General features: G+C 36.8%; 1 protein-coding gene across 1 annotated transcript; it reads left to right on the forward strand.

Annotated features, from left to right (window-relative positions):
- The first annotated feature begins 2,865 nt into the window (after positions 1-2,865).
- Positions 2,866-3,318, forward strand: LOC140753078 (uncharacterized). Its single transcript, XM_073087455.1, has 2 exons — positions 2,866-3,075; positions 3,199-3,318. The coding sequence occupies exons 1-2, from the start codon at positions 2,866-2,868 to the stop codon at positions 3,316-3,318; spliced, it is 330 nt and encodes a 109-aa protein (XP_072943556.1).
- The last annotated feature ends 18,681 nt before the right edge of the window (positions 3,319-21,999 follow it).

Below are 21,999 nucleotides of genomic sequence, written 5' to 3' on the forward strand. Positions count from 1 at the left end.
TAATTATCATTTTCTCAGAACCTACACACGTAAATATATGCGTATACCTATATATTGCTTTATAATAACACTATTGCCACTTCAACGAGACGAGGCCTTCCAACTTAGTCTATAAGGGGTAGCTAAGGTTGTCTTAAATTTGGGATCCAATCATATTTGGGGTTGATTGTACACGTGCCTAAACGGCTGTAACCACTTAAGATTACTTTTACTACGTAGGAAGGTGAAGTATAACAAAAAACATATAAATAAAAATCATTTTAAAATAGATAGTATTAACAAACCTTAACTGAATGCAAATATCAACAAAATAATAACGTTTCCCGAAATATCCATAACAAGTTTGGTTAGCGGTTAAGTGCTTTCGGATTCTCAGTTACACTTAAAACAACACGAGCTAGACCTTAACAAGGAAAGAACTAAGTAGATTACACAACTGGCACCACATAAAGCGGCAAATGCGGTTTGTGGAACGAATTTAGAGCTGCGCTACAGCTCTCACGGTGGTTTTGTGAATCTGTGACGATACTCTTTTTACGTAATATGAGCTACCCCTCCCAGTTCTTTCTGTGTACCTATAGACGGCATAATACCTGTCTTGTCACGCAAAACTCTATATATATATATAAAAAAAAATCAAATTCGCTTCAGTCGCTTCTAAAGTTAATCCTTAAAGACAAAGTGCTCAACGACAAACAGATACGATTTTTATAAAAAGTGAGCTGATTGATAAATTAATTGATAGACATTTTATGAACTGATTATTTTTTACATATTACGGACAACAAAGCTGATTCATTGTTATTGCTCAATTACACAAGATGATTGTTTTTTTGAAGTACCAAACTTCTCATAACAATTGACCAATATTGTTCACAACCAATTGTCGATCATTTTATTTAATGTTTAGTACGTAGTTGCTTTCAGAATGTAGTTTACACCTGTAATTGAGGTGACACTTAGATTTAAGTTCAATGTGATATGTTTAGACAATGTATAAGTGTTCACTTTGTTCGTGTAACCCAATGATAAATAAAATAAAATAAAAATAAACAACCAAAGCCTATGAAGACGGAAGTTCTATTTGATGCGCATGCAATGCTACGGTTGAGAATCTTGATTATATTAAGCTTCATGCAAATGTTTTGAATTTTGAAAGATGATAGAACCAATATGATATAACCGTATGTGACAATATGGCTGCAACTGCATATTTTTTCTATCGTGAAGAAATTTTGCATTTCGGTGCAAGGGAGTGAATGCCGGCTGCCTTACATATAAGGCGACCATCTTAATGGCATCTAGAAGGTGGTAGAACCCTTTGTGGTTGCAGTCCGGCGGCACCACCGCCACACATCTCGTATTTCTGCCTAGTAACAGCAGTGTTAGGCGCTGCTGTGTTCCGTTTTGAAGGGTGTGGTAAGGGAGACATACTTTTCCGAGGCGTTCCAGCTTAATCCTCAGGGGTAGCGCATCTGTGGCCGACCTTAGGTAGGAATATGTAATCCTATCTGTGTTTAATTACAGATGCCCATGGGCCGCAGTAGCCATTTACCATCAGGTGGACTGCATGCTCGTCTGCTACTCTAAAATTATAAAAAAATCTTATCTTCATGGCAACATGTGACAAATATACATATAGACTTTTTTTTCCACTGTACGCCCTTGGTCGGGACGGCGGGTACGCTATGCATTCGTCCGCGGTCTCGACGACGTCTGCCCACTACAGGGCCCGTCTCACGTATGGACTACTTAAACTAAAACCTCTGTCCTATATGGCAACAATGATATTTTATAATTGAATGGACATTTTACAATCTAATCTCTAATGGATTTCATGTTCAATGACTACAAGAATCTTATTTAAAAATATGTTCGCCTCATCACACCGTACGGCATGGATGCGACTAATTACTGCTGCCTAAAATGTAATGAAGTCACCAAATCTGAATTCTGTCTAACCTGAAAACTACTCACACAACCCAACAACTAACATATTACGTTTAAAGATCAAAAAATGCTTATAATAAACATTGTTAAAAGAAATAAAGCAAGCATTATTCTTAACTACATAAAAATATGAAGCAACTGTGGGTTTGTGGCACGCGTTAAGCGGATCTGTGGGGAACTGATCTGTCGGTTAGTTTTATACAAAGAATTAACCGCAGCTTAGCCTTTGTTGGTATTATGCACTGTATGATAAATCATAACCACAATATTTTGAACAAACACGATTAAAACGAGTTGGATAAAACATATTTTGGAAGCCCGCTTTAAATTTGTTTATGTAATTTCGTTTGTGTATGATTTTGTATATTTTTAATTTTATTTTAACAGCCCAAAACTATTAGCCTATTACTGGGAATGATTGAAAAAGTAAAAAAGGCTATAACAGTAGCCAAGTGTAAGTTTTCATATAATGGAATAAACAAACGAATTAAATGATAGTGGGTGGCCAATATTGACTATGGATAATTGTCCCCAAAAGGATAGGAGTCCTACCTGAATTCGGCTACAGATTTCTTGCTCGTCTACCTGAAATAATCCTGAGGGATTAAATTTAAATTTCTCGAATCTCTGTCATATAGAGATATATGAATTTCAAGTATGATATAAGGGAGAGCCCTTATCTCACTTCAAACTAAAATATGCCAGAGCTTCATACTACTGTTTTAGGCGTATAAAGAGCGGCCATAGTACGTCTACAGACGAAGCACAAACTGTTCTAGCACCTTATTTTTTTTTAAATATAGGAGCAGCAGACGAGCATGCAGTTCACCTGATGTAAAATGGCTACTGCCGCCCATGGACATCTGTAATCAAACACAGATAGGATAGGATAGGATATTAGGAGGTCTGGCGGATATGACCGCAGAGATCTTTTTTGAGATCCGCGGCCTCCGCCAGAGGGGCCATCCTCCTAACGATGGGACGGTCGAAGTACTCCGGACGAGAGCCAGCCGGCGCGCCCTAAGACGCTGGCGTGATAGGCTGCAGGAGCCACGGGGCGCACGCCAACGCGTGGTCAGTGCGATCCTGCCCAGCTTCCGAGCCTGGCTACAAGGGAAGAAACGCGTCACCTACCGGCTGACACAGATGCTCACCGGACATGGCTGCTTCGGTGAGTACCTGCACAGAAAAAGCAGGGAGGCCTCAGCGCAGTGCCACCATTGTGGACATGCCCAGGATTTTGCGCAGCACACGCTCGAGGAGTGCCCAGCGTGGCAGGCCGAGCGGCAGATCCTGGTGCAGCACATAGGGCCGGACCTCTCCCCGGAGAATGTGGTTGCAACGATGGTCCGTTCAGATGAAGCGTAAGATAACGTGGTCGCATTCTGCGACCACGTTATGCTCGCAAAAAAGGACGCCGAAAGGGCCAGAGAGGGCGCCGATCCCGCGCGGAGAAGGAGGCGCCGAAGGCGTAGATAACGCCCCCAGGCGCGGTGTCCCTGTAATCCCGGGACTAGAATAGGGCTACGGTATCCCCTGTCGTAAAAGGCGACTAAAAGGGGGCTTCCGGTATTGCGGGCGGCAAGAGTGGGAGCTCCAACCGTCCAACAAGCAACCCCGGGAAGGACGGCGGTGTGTGTGGCCGCATACCGTCGTAAACACCAGGTGTGCGGGAGGAGCGTAATTTGCTCCCCCAAGGGCAGAGCCCGATAGGGGCATCGCGCTCGGAGGACTCCGGTTGTGTTCGGAGATCCCGGAGTTCTCCGCCAAGCGCTGACGGCTACCGGGGGGGTTTTAATGCGGTAAAAGTCCCACATAACCCGGCGTCGCTCGCACGTCGTTGGGTACCTTTTGATGGTTTCCCCCTCGTAAACAAAAAAAAAAGGATACGAGGAGGTATATACCTACCTGAGGTCGATCACAGATGCACCGCTACCCCTGAGGACTAAGCTGAAACGTCACGGATAAGTATGTATCCCCTACCACACCCTTCAAACTACAACACAGCAGCCCTAAAACTGATGTTATGAGGCAGAAACAGGTGTGGCGGTAGTGCCGCCGGAGTCGAACCACAAAGGGTTCAACCACCTTCAAACACACATTTATAAGTAAACATTACTTTCTTCTTTCAAACTTTATTTATATCTACTTATGGATATATATACAAGTTACCTTAACAAGGTACAACTAACAGTAAGTAGGCACACATATAGTGCGACCCCTGCGGTTTTGTGGCTCAACTCGCCGCGACAAATTCCAGCGGACTTGCGGTTCAGTTCTCTGGTTAGTTCCGCACTACAAAGAACACACCGCGACGTACACTTAGTTGGACTACGAACTTTAAGATCTATCGTATCACCGTATTAAACTATTCTAACATGTTTCTTCAATTGTGATATATCTTACCTTAGATATAAATAAAAATATACTTGTGACTAAGCAATTTTATTTCTTAAGTATTAATTAAATGATATTTCGCTGACTACGAAATATTTTCAATGAAAAAAAAATTTTACAGTGAAGTAATTTACGTTGGTTAGGTCTTTGTTACGATATTAAATTAATATTATTTATCACTTCACACTACGGTTGCATTCGCTAAAATGCAGATTATCCTTTACAAGAAAAAGGTGACATTTAGTAGAAATAGCATGCACAGCGGCCCTGCGGTTTTGTGGCTCAACTCAGCGACAAATTCCAGTGGACGCGGCGGAGTTCTCCGGCCAGTTCCGCACTACAAAGAACAAACCGCGGCACTTAGTCTGAGTACAGAGCAAACCGCGTTTGTATGTTATATCATTGCGTTATAGTGACAATTTTAACCGCTTGATCCGAAGCTTTATCATCTTAATGGTTTTTTTTTTGTATAAATTAACAAAATAACCTAATCAACTTGTGCGCGCTACACAAACTCTAATCATTACATGAGTCTAATAGATCTTATGTATGGCTGCGCTTATAAATACAAAGTTGGCTATATTTACTTCGTTGTATTTATTTCTAGTTAAACTTTGCACTGTTGGACACCGATATTCTCTCAGAATGGTTAAAGTGGCTGTAGTCCACCGCGCTGGCCAAGTACAAATCGGTAGACTTCACAAAACTAAGAAGTGAAGTAAAATGTAGATTAACCCTACAAGAAAAGGGTGACATTTAGTAGAAATTGCATGCGCAGCCTTGCGGTTTTGTGGCTCAACTCAGCGACAAATTCCAGTGGACGCGGCGGAGCTCTCCGGCCAGTTCCGCACTACAAAGAACAAACCGCGGCACTTAGTCGGAGTACGGAGCAAACCGGGTTTGTATGTTATATCATTGCGTTATAGTGACAATTTTAACCATTGTAATCGCAACTTTATTCTCGTATACGTATATCAGTCTATTTTGTCATTAATATTAATATGGCCTAAGAAAGTCGTACTCGCTAGGCATAACTGAATGTTGTCCCTGTAGTTCCAGGACAAGAATAGGGCTATGGTATCCCCTGCCTGTCTTAAGAGGTGACTAAAAGGAGCTTCTAGGGTCGCGGGCGGCAAGAGTGGGAGCTCGAAGCGCCCGGCAAACGACCCCGGGAAGGACGGCGGTATATGTGGTCGCATACCGTCGTGCACACCAGAAGAAGTGGCGAGCGTCAAGCACACCTGGGCGGAGCCCGACGGGGCAACGCGCTAAGAGGACTCCGGTTGCGATCCTTTGGAGAGAGATAAGAATCCCATATAATCCCGCTCACGCATGTCGCTCTCACGGCATCGAGTACCTTTTGAAGGTTTTCCCTACACACCTATTTCCGCCTGATTTTAACTGCAGTGTTAAGCGCTGCTGCGTTCTTCTTTGATGGGACATATTTTTCCGAGGCATTCCAGCTTAGTCCCCAGGGGAAGGGGCGCATCTATGACCAACCTCAGGTAGGAATATCTAATCCTATCTAAGGTTGATTACAGATGTCCATGACGGCGGCAGTAGCAACGTACTATTACATCAGTACAATAATCTTTAGAAATTTACAATTTCTTTATAATACGTTTGCAGTATATGCTTATGCAAGTCAATTATTACGTATTAACAGTCTATATATTTTTTTTTATAATATAAGAGTAGCAGACGAGCATGCAGTCCACCATGTAAGTAAGTCCATGGTAAGTGGCTACTGCCGCCCATGGACATCTGTAATCAATCTCAGATAGGATTGGATATTCCTACCTGAGGTCGGGCACAGATGCGCCGCTACCCCTGAGGACTAAGCTGGAACGCCTCGGAAAAGTCTGTCTCCCTTACCACACCCTTCAAACCGGAACACAGCAGCGCTTAACACTACTGTTATTAGGTAGAAATAGGTGTTGCGGTGGTGCCGCCGGAGTCGAACCAAAATGGGTTCTACCACCTTCAAAACCTATATAGTTACTATATAGTTACTACGTCTACATAACAAGCTGATTTCAGATTAGCAGGCTGTACGCTCGTAACATATAACCTTATTTCTCCATAAACGCGCCCTAAGGAGCCATCATCACCTTCGGCTAAGCAATTACATTTCATATGTACCTCATTTACATATACGGGAAATGAGATTTGTACGGAAACCAAATTGAATCACCCCACCGTGTGTTCCGGTCACGACGCCATGTTAACTAGGAATATTGGATAATATTGGTAGTGTGTAAGTTGTATGAAGGGGAAAATCTTAGTAATATTTTTGAAGTCTTATTTTTCAGATATTTATGTATTAGAAATACATTGTTACATGTTTTTACTTTAAAGTGTAGGAAACCGTCTTAAGAAAACGATATGTCTGCGAATTATTCAGAAAAGCTTGTGAAATTATTCCATGAAACGTCATAAAGTATAATTTTCTATCCATCTATTTTACATATCATACAAAATATCACACCTATTTCTTACACACCTTAAATGCACCAGGTTTTATATAATTCTTTAAAACAAAGCTCTGTCGTTCCACAAACAAACACATAAGGTAAACTCGTGATCGAATTTTCCATTTGAAATTTATTTCATATACGACTATCTTGTGATCGCTTACCGTTAAATGAGTTTAATGTTTTGTACCAAATATAATAAGACGTAGCAGAAGGAATCACATAGAAAACGTATAAAATAACAGGTAGTTCCGAGAGGCTGGCCAAACATCAATCGTAATACGTTTGTCCGTCGCCAGCGGCACACACCAATTGGAGATAATCTACGCAATTTGGCGAGCGTTCGGCTCACATTAATTTTCTTTGCCAAAAAATTATACCGGCATCGAATTATAGTATCATAACGGTGTCCCGACGTCCGTGTAGCCACTTAAGGGATTTGTCCGTAGATTTGGGGTAAAAAAATAAATTTGGACGTTTTTGAAGGTGTAAGTATTTTACGAAGTTGTACAATAAAAATTGTACCCTCCTTAAAGTGAATTGTAAAAATAAATATGGGATTTCGTACAACTATTTTTGTAACTGTAGGTTACAAAAATAGTTAATCTATTTTGTGATTGAGATTGGTGAGAGAGAAATAATACCATATTACTTAAAATATCAAGCATTTCAATTGAATGTTATTTACAAGTTATGTCTCCAATCGTATTTGAGACTGAATGCAGTTGTCCGTCGGCGACAGCCACTTACCATCTTACCTTACGACGTGGATTACATGCTTATTAGTATATATACACCTCTATCAATTCTTAAATTAGTTCTTGACCAACATTTTTACATTTTGACGCGGTTGTAACTTTTTATTGGAATCGAAAAATGCTACACGACGTCTTTACGCTACACAAGTGGTGAGGGAGTATAAATATCGTATAATTACGACTCGCCCCTAATCCGGAGCGAAACATCGCTTGCAACCGATACAAGTAGGCCCGAGTGGTTCCTCGGTGTAGTAGGCATTGTTGCCAGTTGAACAAAGCAAAGTGCTCTCCGCGGCGTGACCTCGCACCGCCCCCGCCCTCGTGATACTCTTTGTGATAGCACGTTTTTAGGCCGACACCGCTACATTATGAATTGACTTATCAAGACACTTGCCGACTTCAGCACCGGCAATATGGTACCACTTGATAGCACCAATCGCTGATGACGTACGAAACGAAATGTGTCAAGTTATTCAACTAAATTTTAATTCTTCCGCGTCACTGTATACTCGTTCAATGGATGGTTGTATAAATTATCTTTAATTTTATTTAATAAATACTTATAAAATGTCCCCAAAATTATTACAATTGTTGTCAAAGGTTTAAATTAAAAAAATATAAAAGATATTTAAAACTCTTTCTCAAAATTTTCTTCATTTAAATGATTTGGTTTTTTTTTTTCACTAAAACGCCTAAAACACATATCATTTGTAACAATTTGTTGTACGTCTTGTATTCTTTATGTAGAGCAATTGGAACATCGCTCTACACACCACGTGTTATTATAACAACTCGGACGGTGCCTCGAGACGAGAAGTCAACAGGCCAAACCGAGATTTTGTGGTTTACCTGCTTTTTAACTCTATGTTTACGAGAATAAAGCTCAAAGCTCGTCTCGACGCGGGCTCAATTAAAAAGAAATGTGTATTAGAATCGTTGTAAAATAAAAGAAACGTTTTTTATTGTAGAAAAGATATATACGGTATCGTTTTGCGATCTTATTCTTAGACGTGTATTATTAACATAAACATTTTTAACATGAGAATAAATATGGTGATTTCTAACTTAAAACATCACTTGCATGGAAATTATCAAACTTCGATCTCTCGTTGGCAAAAATTGTATATATTTAAAAAAATCGGGAAATATCTGTGATATTCGATAACTACGTTTACATCTTAACTATGATTAACCGTAAAATTTAATAAACAATTTGTAAGACTAAAGAAAAATTAAAACATACGAGTAGTAATTAACACTTCTTTGGTAATCCAAGGATTACTTCGTCCTAAAGAAACATAATATTTCCGTTATTAGCACAATTTTATTAATATTTCTCTAATAAAAGTTACACCCTATATTTAACACCTGAATAAAATCTAGAACCTTCCCAACTCCGTCCAGGATTGACATCATTCTAACTTTTTATGTAAAAGTTTTCAATACAATTTTAAACCGACATAAAGTTTTACCGCTCCGTGCCATAAGAGCCGAGTCACTTACTTATGAAATTATACTTTTTTGCTACACTTTTTGCCTTACTTTTTAGTAAAATTACAAGAATAAAATTGCTCGAAGTCCGGACTATAATATTGCTATCCGTTTTATATTGTCGATAATTGCTTGTTGGAATGGCTGCAACAAATGCACCGAAGTGCTTATATAATTTACATGTTTTTCATTATCGCCACCGATTAAACTTCTACAATTTTACAATTATCGGTTCGTGTTTAGTGTACGCTACATCGCTACTGAAAAATAGTAAATCCAATTGCCACTGTATATGAAAAATACTAATTAATTCTACATTATAAGGATCACTGCACATGAAGATACTTGAAAAAGATAAATTGCTTTTCTAATGAAGATTGTAACTGTTATAGTGCGCTACGCTCAAAACCGACATATCATTTGCATTTAGGTAAATTTACTTCGAATAGATTCAATATCGTATATGTGTGTATTACATTATTTCGATCAATATAACTCTAAGCTTCCTCAGTTTAGTAATCTGTGATAGGCAAAAATTGTCATACAGAAGTAAAGACTTACTGACTATATATATTTTTAATTATTTTAACCTTACCGACGATAGGACTCCGATCTGAGATTGACTACAATTTTTTTTGGATAACAGTGTTCATTTACAATCAGATGTAATGTATGCTCTACACAGTTAATCAACGTTATAAAAATTTGATGGCAAGCATTTTAATTAAAATAGTTTAAGGACATTCTGTTTTATTGCAATTAGTAATAAATACTACATGTTAAAAAAATATATGAATTATTTTATAAACCAAATAATTTGCATTTAACCACACCATCAGACATTTAAGGGTTGCATACAAAAACGTGCGCGGAAAACACGTAAACATTTTAGAATAGGTACTAATTTGGGGTGGGCTAAAAATGTATAAAATTAAAAAACCTGCAACAAACACAGTTCGCTGCGGCCACTCGAGCCGCCTCGAGCGCCCTCTGCTCGCCCCTGCGGAATTACTCGCCCCCTCGACGTAAAATAGAAACGTGACGAAATGTCGCCGCTAACAAACTTTTTAAAATAATGCAGAACAAAGAAAAATATATTTTTGTTTTTTTATTTTGCTATGATAGTAAGAAAACGGTACCTGAAATCTGAATTGCAATCTTTCACAGCGTCATGTAATGCTGTAACCTACGTCATTCCTCTGGATTATGTCTTTAAAGTTGTTTTTTCTCAAAAAATATTTTTGCATTTGGCGCTGCTTTTGTTTAAAAGAGTTTGTTACAGGAAACAAACATAATTACTTATTTTAAAGATTTCAAACTAGCCTTCAGAAATAACATCGAAGCCAGTCGAACTGTTGTCGTATCTGGGATAGGAAGGACTTGAGCAATGACGATATTGAGAGAAGTGTTTTCATATGTAGTACTATTTAAACCCGCCTGCAAAAAAGCCAAAAACACAAAATAGAATTTAATCAATCTTATTTGATTTAAAATATCACTGTCCGAATTTAATAATGTCATTACTTTGATTGAAATCTCACAAATAGAACCAGAATTTGACCTTTTAAAACTATATAGAACCAAAGGTCAGCCTTCAAAGGTCTTAATCATCACCACATGTTAAGGTCATCAAAAGTAAACCAGAGATTAACTTAAAGGTCACTTGAAATTATGGTTGTTTTTTCCATTCTTCATTCTTATTCGTCTTATATGCAAGTCGAGAACAAAAGCTTATGTTAAAATAGAAAACGTACCCTTAAAAAATCAATTATTTTAATCGATCTCCAGTAATGAATCGATCTTTCATCCTAGAAAATCAAAATCAAATCAATCAATCAAAAAAAGGCGATGTTTTCAGAGTTGTTTAAATGTGTTGTAGAAATTTCAGTGCTTGTTACTCGTCAGGACTGACGACCTTTTTTTTCGCTATCTTCGCCATTTTTAGCTGAAAAAGATCGAAGATCTATTTTTGGAGAATCGATTCTTTGAGCCTCGATTTTTTTGTGATTTATTACACATCGATTCGAATCGATTCAGTCTTTTGCGGAAAGAATCGCCATCCCTACTTGATGCTAAAAATGACTTGTCACGAAAACCGAAACTGCAGAAACTTCATGCGCTAAGTCAAACTGCTGGCGCCTGGACAAAGAATCTTAATTATTTTAAGCTGAACAAGGTTCCCGGTAATTCGAAGTTCATTCCTCGTGTATTTATTTTATTGTATCTCCAACTACAACGGCTTAACGAGCGCTGCCTTATTATTTTACTGATTTGTATTCTGCAATGACAGCCCATTTTAGGATTATCTGTGTTAATGCCGTGGGCACATAGTGACAAATGCACGACCATCTACCGTCCAAATATATCTTGTTTTAGATATCTGTCTAATCTAGAAGTGAACCTGGATCACTAGTGTGCCACGCGAGTGGTTACCGCAGTTGATGTTGGTGATACACCCACACAGGCAGACTCATTTCCGACACATATGTATACCTCGGCGCTGTTGAAATGAAAGTTGAAAACAATAATGTACTCCATCATTTAATAATACCAAATAATAGCTTCTAGCCATAGCAATCAGCTCCAACAAGATCAGAGTCTTATAACAGGCTGGTGACAAATAGGCTGGTAGTATACCACTTGTGAGGATTAAGTTAGTATGTCTCTTGTAAGGTGCCACGATGAGATGTACCTTATCCTCGTACTTCTTTACCTACTCTAAGCTGCTTCCATTATGTAAAAAAATATTCACGGCGACTCGCATCTGAAGAGAGCCGTGACAATCGCGCTTGTCTTTCAAGTCCCATTCTTTATAAGTGCTCTCCATCGGAATTAAGTTATTCCGTCCGCTGTCATCAGTTTCGAAACAGTCTTTACATTCGAGCTTAAAGCACGATGTAAGTTGCGAGAGAATTCTACTGCAATAAATTAAGATTTATACACGTTTAACGATGGCACTCCGAAAAGCGAATCTTGAAAATTCTCGTGAAATAAAAATGTCGACGAAACGCTGTATCTCTTTAAATGTATTTTTCTTTTCTTATAAATAAAATACGACCTAAATTTTTGGCGTCAAATTGTGACAGTACACAAACACGTTTGTAGAACAAAATATGCTCTAATTACTTTGACAATTTCGTTTTAGTATAAACACATTTTCCATGCTCTTAACGCTTTAATTTTAAGAGGTTAGAACTTATATATGTACCAACCATACATAAGTATATAAGAACGAATCCAGGACACATATTGAAATTAGATAATTTTCTGATGATTGGATGTCGTACTTATTTTTAATAGCGTATAAATTGGGTACTTATGTCCTTATAAGGTACTTATATACAAAAACAGTTAGAATCCACATTAATAAATCGTTATCAGAGTAGTTTTTTCGTAAACGTCATTAAAAAACAAAATAATTTATTTGTATTACATTATACTTTATATATAATTCCATATAATAATATATAAATGTACCTACGCACTCTCATTTTCATGTATAGTCTGAAACGGTTCTCGATAAAATTAGCTCTCTATTTACTATCTATTAACCTACAGTAAGTAATACTTCACAAATCACATAAGTAGCGAAAATCGAATACAAAAGCGAAATTTAAGTAAAAAGTAAAAGCCGAAATCAAATCATCCGCCACTAAGCGGCAAATTGAATCAAAATGGGGATTGAGACGAACCATAACTAAGGGACGAGATAGTGAAACTCATTCGAGTGAAAATCTAAAAACCAAACATGTCGGATGGAAGTAAAGAATGTTTTGTAAAAGTTTCGCGACATTTATTGAACTTGCTCCGGAGTCATACGGGGCCGTCTCAGATCCCTTTGCCGTTCAACTTGCTGAATAAGACATTCGGTACTTTTAAACTATGTGTTCGCAATAATATTAGTTTAATAACTAACAAAGTAAAACTTACACAATGTGGAAAACATTCTTGAGCTGGACGTTGGTTTATTCAATTCCAGATAAAAATTGAAGTTATTCGAGAGATTTTTCTAGGTAGCAACTTTGTATGTGAGTAAAATCCATTCCAATCATATTTTAAATCTATCTCTCATATTCTCGTGCTGTAAAATCGTAATACTATCTGAAATAGCATATAATAAAAAGATTAGTTGTTAATTGAACTGAATATCTATAAAAAATGAACGACATAGTTAAAAAACCAACTAGCCGTATTCACTTTTTGCTTAAATATCTATATTGAAATTGTAAATATTGTTTAACTGTGTGTAACCGTATATTATAATTTGAGGCTGATAAAATAAACGAAACCTATATTTAACACTGAAATCTTTATTACTAACTACATAAAAATAAAATCCTACGCAATAGTTATCAATAAACTTTACATAAACGTTGACAATATTAAGTTAATTAAAACCATAGTTTTAACTGAAATTTATTTTAATATTGCGTAGGTATTTCCGTAGGTTTTCATTACAAGCCGAAATGAATATATAACCAGAGTCGTAGCTTGCGGTGGCGCTACGCTGCAAGATATTCGTAGCTACGTAGCACATATATCTCGTAGGCGCGTGGCTTGTACAAATTGTGGGTACGTAAGGTATACCATTCGTAGCTGCGTAGATGCACCTCTAGCATCTTGCGGACTTTACAAAGCACTAGCGTTTACACGAGGCTTTGTTTGCGTCGTTCTAAATGTACCTTCTCCTACTCCTAAAACTACCTTTTGAAAGAAAATTTATATAAAGGACCTTAAAGTAAAAATAGACGAAGGAAGATATGAATAGTACGTATGTTTTAGAAGCCTTTTTGAATACCAAGTTTTACCTATAGATCTTCTAATTATCAAGATCCTGAATTAAATTTTAAACTTTTAAACCTTTATCGAAAATCATATACTAAGTCAATTATTTTATATGCACATTTAATGATTTGAAATTATTTATATTTGGATTAAACTATGACATCAACTATATTAATTGCAATTATAATAATTTTAATAATTTTGCAAAATTAATAAAATTTTACATGCATAAACAACAAACTTCGTAAACATTATTGAGATATATCAGTACCCTTACCAGGAGTTTTTACGTTTCGACAAATATAACTGTTTTGGTATTTGTTTACGTATGGGCAATACGATTTCTTAGTTCTGACACAATCCGCTAGGGGCGCTGATTGGAATTTGTATGGGCAAATACGTAAACAAATACCAAAACAGTTATATTTGTCGAAACGTAAAAACTCCTGGTAAGGGTACAGTAGATAGACTTTTGACGAATATTACCTTAAATTAAAAATGTAATAACGGCCGAGCAGACATATGTATTTATATGTAGTTGTAATATATAACTGCCTCATAATGTATGTATACTATGTATACTGGACGCCGTGGCTCACCTCTGGAGCCTCAAACGTACGGCGTTAAATGTTAGAGGTTAAATGGTTTATCTGATAGCATTATGCTATTAGTAGAGTTATTTTAGGTTTCATTGAATTGGTACTAAATTAGTAACCATCACGTAAAAGAGCTTCCGAAGATAGTCAAATGATCACGCATATAGGTAAAATGTTCTTAGGATTAGCCTAATTAACATGTCAACAGAAAGAGGAATAAATAAATTTTAAAAAATATTGAGATAGACATTTTGAAATTTTTTTCTACAATCATATCCCCATACTAAAATTGTTAGAGTACTGAATTTAAAACATCCTTAAAGGCACAAAAACTTTACCCAAAACGTTTACAACCCTTTACAACTTTACAACCCTTTATTTACGAGTATTATCGAGGTATCGAACCCGAATCTCTCTGTCAGTCTATTTTTCCAGAAGACTACTATATTTTTTTGGTGACTACTACTCCATACTATCTGTTAATATCGAATGCATTTGTTAATATATGTAAAACTAGCTGACCCTGCAAACTTTATACCGCCTCAAAATCTATTTATCAAATATATTTCATATACAATATAGCCTATGTTACTCATGGATAATGTAGCTTTCGAATGGTGAAAGAATTTTTAAATCGGTCCGGTAGTTTTTCAGCCTATTCATTACAACCAAACAAACAAACAAAGTTTTCCTCTTTATAATATTAGTGTAGATATACGACTTGGAAATTGTATACTATGCACTATATACGAATGTATATCCAAATTTACGTGGCAGGTCCAATTCACAGCAGCATTGTCAACACACTACATACCTTCTACAAGCTATACCGCATGTAGCTGGACACAACATGTAGCATGTAGCCAATACCGCCTACGTAGTGCATTTTGCACTAATATGTAGAACGTTAGACGGCATAGACATTTATGTGCTAAGTGCCTTCTGTCATATATATTGTATGTAGTGTTACGAAAAATATTGTATGCGTGTAGATCAAAGGTCAGTAATTAGTCTGTTAGTGCTAAAAACCAAAATTTTAAATTGAGACCAGACATGTATATTTTTATTATTTGCGTTCAAATAAAAATTTAATGCTCAAAGCTTGTATAAAATCGGAAATCCTCACCAAAAAAAATTGACAAGCAGATTCTGTAATACAAATTTAGAGATACATATATACACATGGCAATTTTGTGTTCTTCATGTTCTGGATCCGAACCCTGGTCCACACGGTGTATCCAACCGCAAAACTCCACATAAAACACAAAGCTTCGGGTTTATCCTAGTATTGCTTTTCGGTAGTTTGTATTGTGTTCGGGTACAAGTACCCCCATGCAATTTTTACAAACAGAAAAATTTTAGAGCGAAAATACATATACGGGTTCAGTTGACACATCCATTAAAAATCGAACCATTTTTCGTTTCTCTTGTGTTGTCTCTACGACGTGCAATCTAAACAAGAGATGTCTATATGTGATCGATTAATCGATTTTACGGGTCAATGTATCGATCTTTTTAATGGATAGTAGCAATGAATTTATATTATTTATTAACATTCGATTTTGTGTGTTTTGATATTTACCTGTAATAGTGTGCTGTCATTATCATCCGCCAAAAAAAAATACACCAAAGACGGATGATCCCTTCCTCAGTTGCGAAAAGCGACCCGAGTCCAACTGGAAGACATAAAAAAACTAATTTTGGAAACTGACCAAATGCACTACCAGTCTATCATTATACAAAAAAAAACTATCGTAGCAGTGATTACACCACAATCGAATCGTAAATAAGTTAGACTTAAGTGCCGCATATTAATAGCAGCAGGCTATAAGATATTTTATAAAAAGTTAGTTCTCTAAAGGTGACCTATTTATTTTTTTCGCAAACGCAAACCGAATTGTTTTTGCTGGAGTTTTAAACCAAAACGTTGTCAACGGTGAGTCGAAATGTTTTGGCGTTTCCAAGCACCGTAAGCGCTTTACAGGGACGCACGAAAAGGATTTTCCTCTACATTGTTTACTTTTGTGACCATTTACAAACAAATAAGGCATTTTTCAATTACATTTTTAAGAGAGTACCAAATAAGCGTGAAGTTCACTCAATGGTCAGTGCTGACTGCCCTTGGAGATCTATAATCAAACCTAAATAGGATTTACATCTTGTTTGAATCACAGATGCCTTGATATTTATAAAGACTGCCTGCTGGCAGGAAGTAATATCTTCTGTGTCCGTCATACCATATCTTTAAAACTGAATTATAGCAGCATTTGGGAAATAACTGTGTTGGTAGTGTCATGGAGGTCAAAATTACAAATTAAATTACACCTTTAAAACATCACCAACCCACTATTGTCATACTGCTGGGCACGGGTCTCCTCTCATAATGAGAAGGATTAGGTCATAGTCCACCGCGCTGGCCAAGTGCGTATTGATTTTATTTTTATAAATCTCTTAACACCTTTAAGTAATTAAGCTAAATACATTACCTCAGGTCAAGCATTATTACCACCTCTTTCAACTAGATCACAGCATCACTTAAAACTGTTAAAAATCAGGATTAAGTTAAGGTGATGTTACCTTTTTATCACCGTCGTCAACAAGACCTTTTGTTGTAGTCAATCAGGAATTGATGAAGTATCCAAAGCGTGTTCTAGTTTCTAAACAGGTAATTGAATCATAAGTTGAATCATTCCAATCAAATTATTAATCTGTGGATCAATTCAATAATCCATGTAACCGGAAGTGGACGAATTAAGCACGTCGTGTCCGCAATACACACACGAGCAATCTTGTTTACTCATGCTGATTACACACCTGCTAAGTATAAGCAGTTTACTGGACCGACCATTATATATACAAACGGAATAATTCGTATAACACGTATATTTACGTATGCAAATAAGTACAGCTGTTTGGCAAATAGTTGGTCCTCGTGTAAGGATGAAACGGTAAGTAAATAATGTGTGTTGCAAATTGAGCAGTGGTGTGTGTTATGTAATTCTGTTAGCTTTTTTATGTCCCACTACTGGGGACTGGTTTTGTCCCGAAACTAAAATGCCTAGAAGATACGCTAACACGCTTTTCCCATGTAGATTACTGGTGGATCATACGGGTTAGTGGTTAAGCAGTAATAGCCTAGTGGTTAAAATTGCAAATTCCAGGCATGCATCTGTGATTTTTCAAAGTTATGTGCGTATTAGAAATTAAGTGTCACTTGCTTAAACGGTAAAGGAAAACATCTTGACGAAACCTGCATACCTGAGAAATCTTTGAAAAAAGTATCTATATGTAGTTTACCAATCCGCACTTGGCCTTTGGCGCGGTAGACTATGGCCTATGACGCGGTAGGCTATGACGGAAGAAAAGAGTAATTTCTATTGACCGTTTTGATCTACTTAGTACGTTGTTTCTGACATCATTTTTATTAAACTTCACATTCACATTCATTTGTATTCGGAGCTTCATGGAGTTTATGAATTCTGGATAATAGAACGGAAATCCTACCTAAAGCCGATCATAGATGTGTTGGTTCTCTTGGACTAAGAACAACACAGATCTTACTTTGTCTTATATCAGACCAAAACAACGAATTTATACCTACCGCTTGTATATACTCGTAGCAGAAATAGGTATATTTCGCGATTCCTCTACAATCAAACCACGAAGAGTTGTACCACCCTTAAATACTTGATTAAATTTTAATACCTGAGAGCATGTGTATGCACTCGTTGCATTTAATTAACGGGTGTGGGAAAGTAATTAATGAATATCGATCTAGCTGGAAACTGTGCTGGAAATACATTTTAGAACGCTCAACCGTTCGTAATTATGTAGTATTTGCTGTGAACTTTTTGGATTACTATAGACGTGGTAGAACCCTTCATAGTTCCTGGAGTCACCACGACTAATTCTTTTTTCGCCTAGCCGTCTGAAACGCTGCTATGTTTTGGCTTGATGGTTCTGATAAATAAGTAATACTTACAGGAAGTGTTTTAAGTCAGTCCTCGGAAACAGCAAGGCTCCTCAAATAGGGCAATAAACCTATATAGGGTTAAATACAGACTAGATTGCATGGCGGTGATCACGTTCTTAATCACTTGTTTTATAGTAGTTAAGTGACATTTGTAACCATTTCTTATACAAACTATCATTTCACCTTATATGTAAGTCGTTCGGCATCCACAACCTTCTACTGTGCAGAACTGCGTCTCGGTGCGTCTGGGTGTCGCAGTGACACCTCCCCGGTCTAACAATACTGGGTCTATCACCACGCTATAAGACTTAGAGAAATTACATTGGCGTTGAGATAACTTTAGCAACAAAAATACGTTGTTCAACCGCACGATATCCCTTTGCCGAAAGTGTTAAAGCCGCAACTTTCTCTAAGAAATCTGAACATCCACAAGTAAGAAACTCGACCATTGTATCTTATAAGTTATCGCATAAATGACGGCAGCGGAAATCGACAATCGGATTCAATGTAAAAACTTCGGCTTGGTCGAGCTTTCAAATTTCTCGGGCAAAGTTGAGGGAAATTTTGAAAAATATGATATAACGGAGCAAGAGGGCGGAGGGTCGGCTACAAGTTTGAAGAGGAATCGGTCCCCCGGGGGCTATGATGAATCTTTCACACGCTTTATCGCCCTGCATCGGGAATCGAACCTTGGAGCGCTCTTAACTCATATTCACGCTGAGGAATAAAATTGAAAGCGATACACAAATCACCGTGGTAATTTAGTAAATGTACAAGGAAATAAAATTGTGAAGTAAAGAAATTGTTTTTAAGGATCTGATTTTTTTTTACTCCCGTTACCGTACGGTCAACGTGGGGACGACATTCGTCCATCCAACAGCTCTTAAGAGCCCACTGCTGGACTTAAATTTGGGGTTAAGCCTAAAACAAGGGTTTCGTCGTAGACACCGCGTAGATAGCTGTAGATAGATACGTAGGAGATGCTGTACTCTCCGGAATTGACTCCCACCTTCGCTTCCTGCGCCACTCAAAGGAATAATACTATCACTATATACAGCACATGACAAGTGTCATGTTCAAACAATTTACAACTAGGTACAATAGTTTTAACAGAAATAACACCAAATATTAAGAACAGTACGCGGTACTCTTTTGAAATCAGTAGGTAAACAATTTTTAAGTTTCCATAATGGAGTCAAGTGTTAATTTGTGTAAAAAATTACGGTCCTAACATTTCTAACTTCAATTTATTTTTTTCGATACGCCTAAACTTTTTTAATTAAAGAGTTGGGTGATAAAATCCTAATACACATTAATTTTGTTTTTATTTTTTCTTCTTTTTATAATTCGTTTTTCCCTTCAAATACTTTATTAAGAATAGGCACATTTCTATGAAGCTTTTTTATTTTTAATACATGACTTGAAGGTTGTAAAAAACACAATATAGTTGGGCTGGAAGAACTATTATAGTAGTTAAGTTACTCTTCCCTTTTGCCGTCTACTTATTATTAAGTATTTGTTCAATAGTGTAGATAACAGTAGCAAATAATTATACTGTTACAGACTAAACGCTTACATCAATCGTTTACATCAACTCTACAAATTGCTCTCTACATCTTCATTATAATTAACTAGTAGCGCTTGGAAGAACGCCGGCGGCAGTTGCCGACCAGGGATCGTCGTATGAATTCAGGGTGGACTCAACAGCCTATTATAGCTAGGGTTGTCGGCTCTACCTTGGAGTTTAGAAATAATTTTGAAATTTAACTCGACAATGATGATCTTTTTTGTTTATGTTTGATTTTGAAATTGTGCTAAAGCAGACTTTCTAATTTACTGAAAAATATAGTAGGTACATTTTCAACAAAGCGCTGCTATAAACTAATTTTAAGGATCAATTTATGTGACGAAATAATAAAAAATATTTTTTAAGCCTAAAAAAACATTCTTATTAATACTTTTCTCCGTCATATTAAAAACTCTTGTCTATAATGTCATACAGCTGTGCAGCCAGTCAGTATTAGTTTTACTAAGTAAATACTTGCGATTGTAATTCGAATAAAATTTATGAAGATATTTATTACTCTCTGACTGTACTTATGTATATATTCACTCAAGTAACAAACATTGCAATTTCTTGATCATCGCCAGCCCTATTCAATACCTAGACGGCTAGGCTCCTACAATCGCAGTACTAAGCGCTAATACGGGAAATCTAATGTAATCCGGCAAATACGTAGATACGTGCCGCAACCGGCAGTAAATAATCAAATCAGTTTGATTTATTAGTTCAAGCCCGGTATGCTTATTAAACTGCATCAGAACAGCCATTTGATTGTGTTCAACGCCATAGTGGAGGCGAATCAGTAAGTTATGACAACCCATGACTGTAATGCGCTAGGACATGCAAGTATCTATGCATATAAATTGTTTAAGCCGGCAGATGGATAAATGTGTCTTATAATGAAAAGGATTAGAACAATACACCAAAAGTGCTTGATCAAAGCAAAAAAATAATACACAATTTTTTTATATTGTTAAGTATAATATTGAATATCCCCAATTATTATGTTTAATTCCTCCAGAAAAAAATTAGTTCCTTTTACGGGATTATTTTTAAGCAAATATTTATATTTAATTCAGTTTAATTAAAGTCATAATTCTTACACGTATTTAGACAAACTCAAGTAATAATTTAATCTCCATCAAGACGGTATATTAACTTACTGATCCCCTCCTGCCGCGGTGCTGTGCGTCTAATCAGATACGGCATTGGTGCTCGTTATGTGATACTGTTTAATATTTGCGATTTGCAACGCTGTGCAAATCATGGTTAAGCGTTTTCAATAAACAGAGCATTTGTGGCGACGCCATATAATTGAAAAATAGCTGCGTTTTACCGCATCTCCGTACATTGGCCAAATGTACCGTGCGTTGGCCAAATGTAACGGTTTAATACGTACTATCGACTAGTGAATGCGCTTGAATATTTTATTTATAACGCTTTTCACTGCCTGTGAACCCGAATGCACGCTTGTATTGGAGATACACGATCTTTTTCGGCTCTATTCAAACGTATTGATGTGTACATATCACTATTTAATGTGAAATGCTAACTATTCAACATAAAATACGATATTTTATATAAGTGGTTAAGTAATGTAAGTACGTTTGTATACTAATAAAGCTACATCGGGCCATCCGTGATTGAAAATATTATATTTCATGTCATTATCGTTATGATTGAGTTTGCAGCTTATTGTCCAAAACCCTTAAAAATGTACTCCCAAGGACAGTACCAGTACAACAATATATTTTCTGTAGACATAACTTGATTGTCGATAATTAAATTTAGTTATAAATCGATGCCATTACCTTCAATTAGGCGTAGAGGTGAACAATTCATATAATTTATAGTAAATTGACACACGAATGAAAATTGTAAATGTAATGTAACAATCCATACAAACGTAGTCAATGAACCGACACATTCGACCATTAATGATACTCCTGTTAAGTAGGTATCACTTCCAATGGAGTGATTATTTTAACCATGCATTAACTATAAGCTGGGT

This window comes from Epargyreus clarus, unplaced genomic scaffold, assembly GCF_041222505.1.
Source record: "Epargyreus clarus isolate Ecla_fem2 unplaced genomic scaffold, WU_Ecla_fem_2.2 ptg000026l, whole genome shotgun sequence".
NCBI lineage: Eukaryota > Metazoa > Arthropoda > Insecta > Lepidoptera > Hesperiidae > Epargyreus > Epargyreus clarus.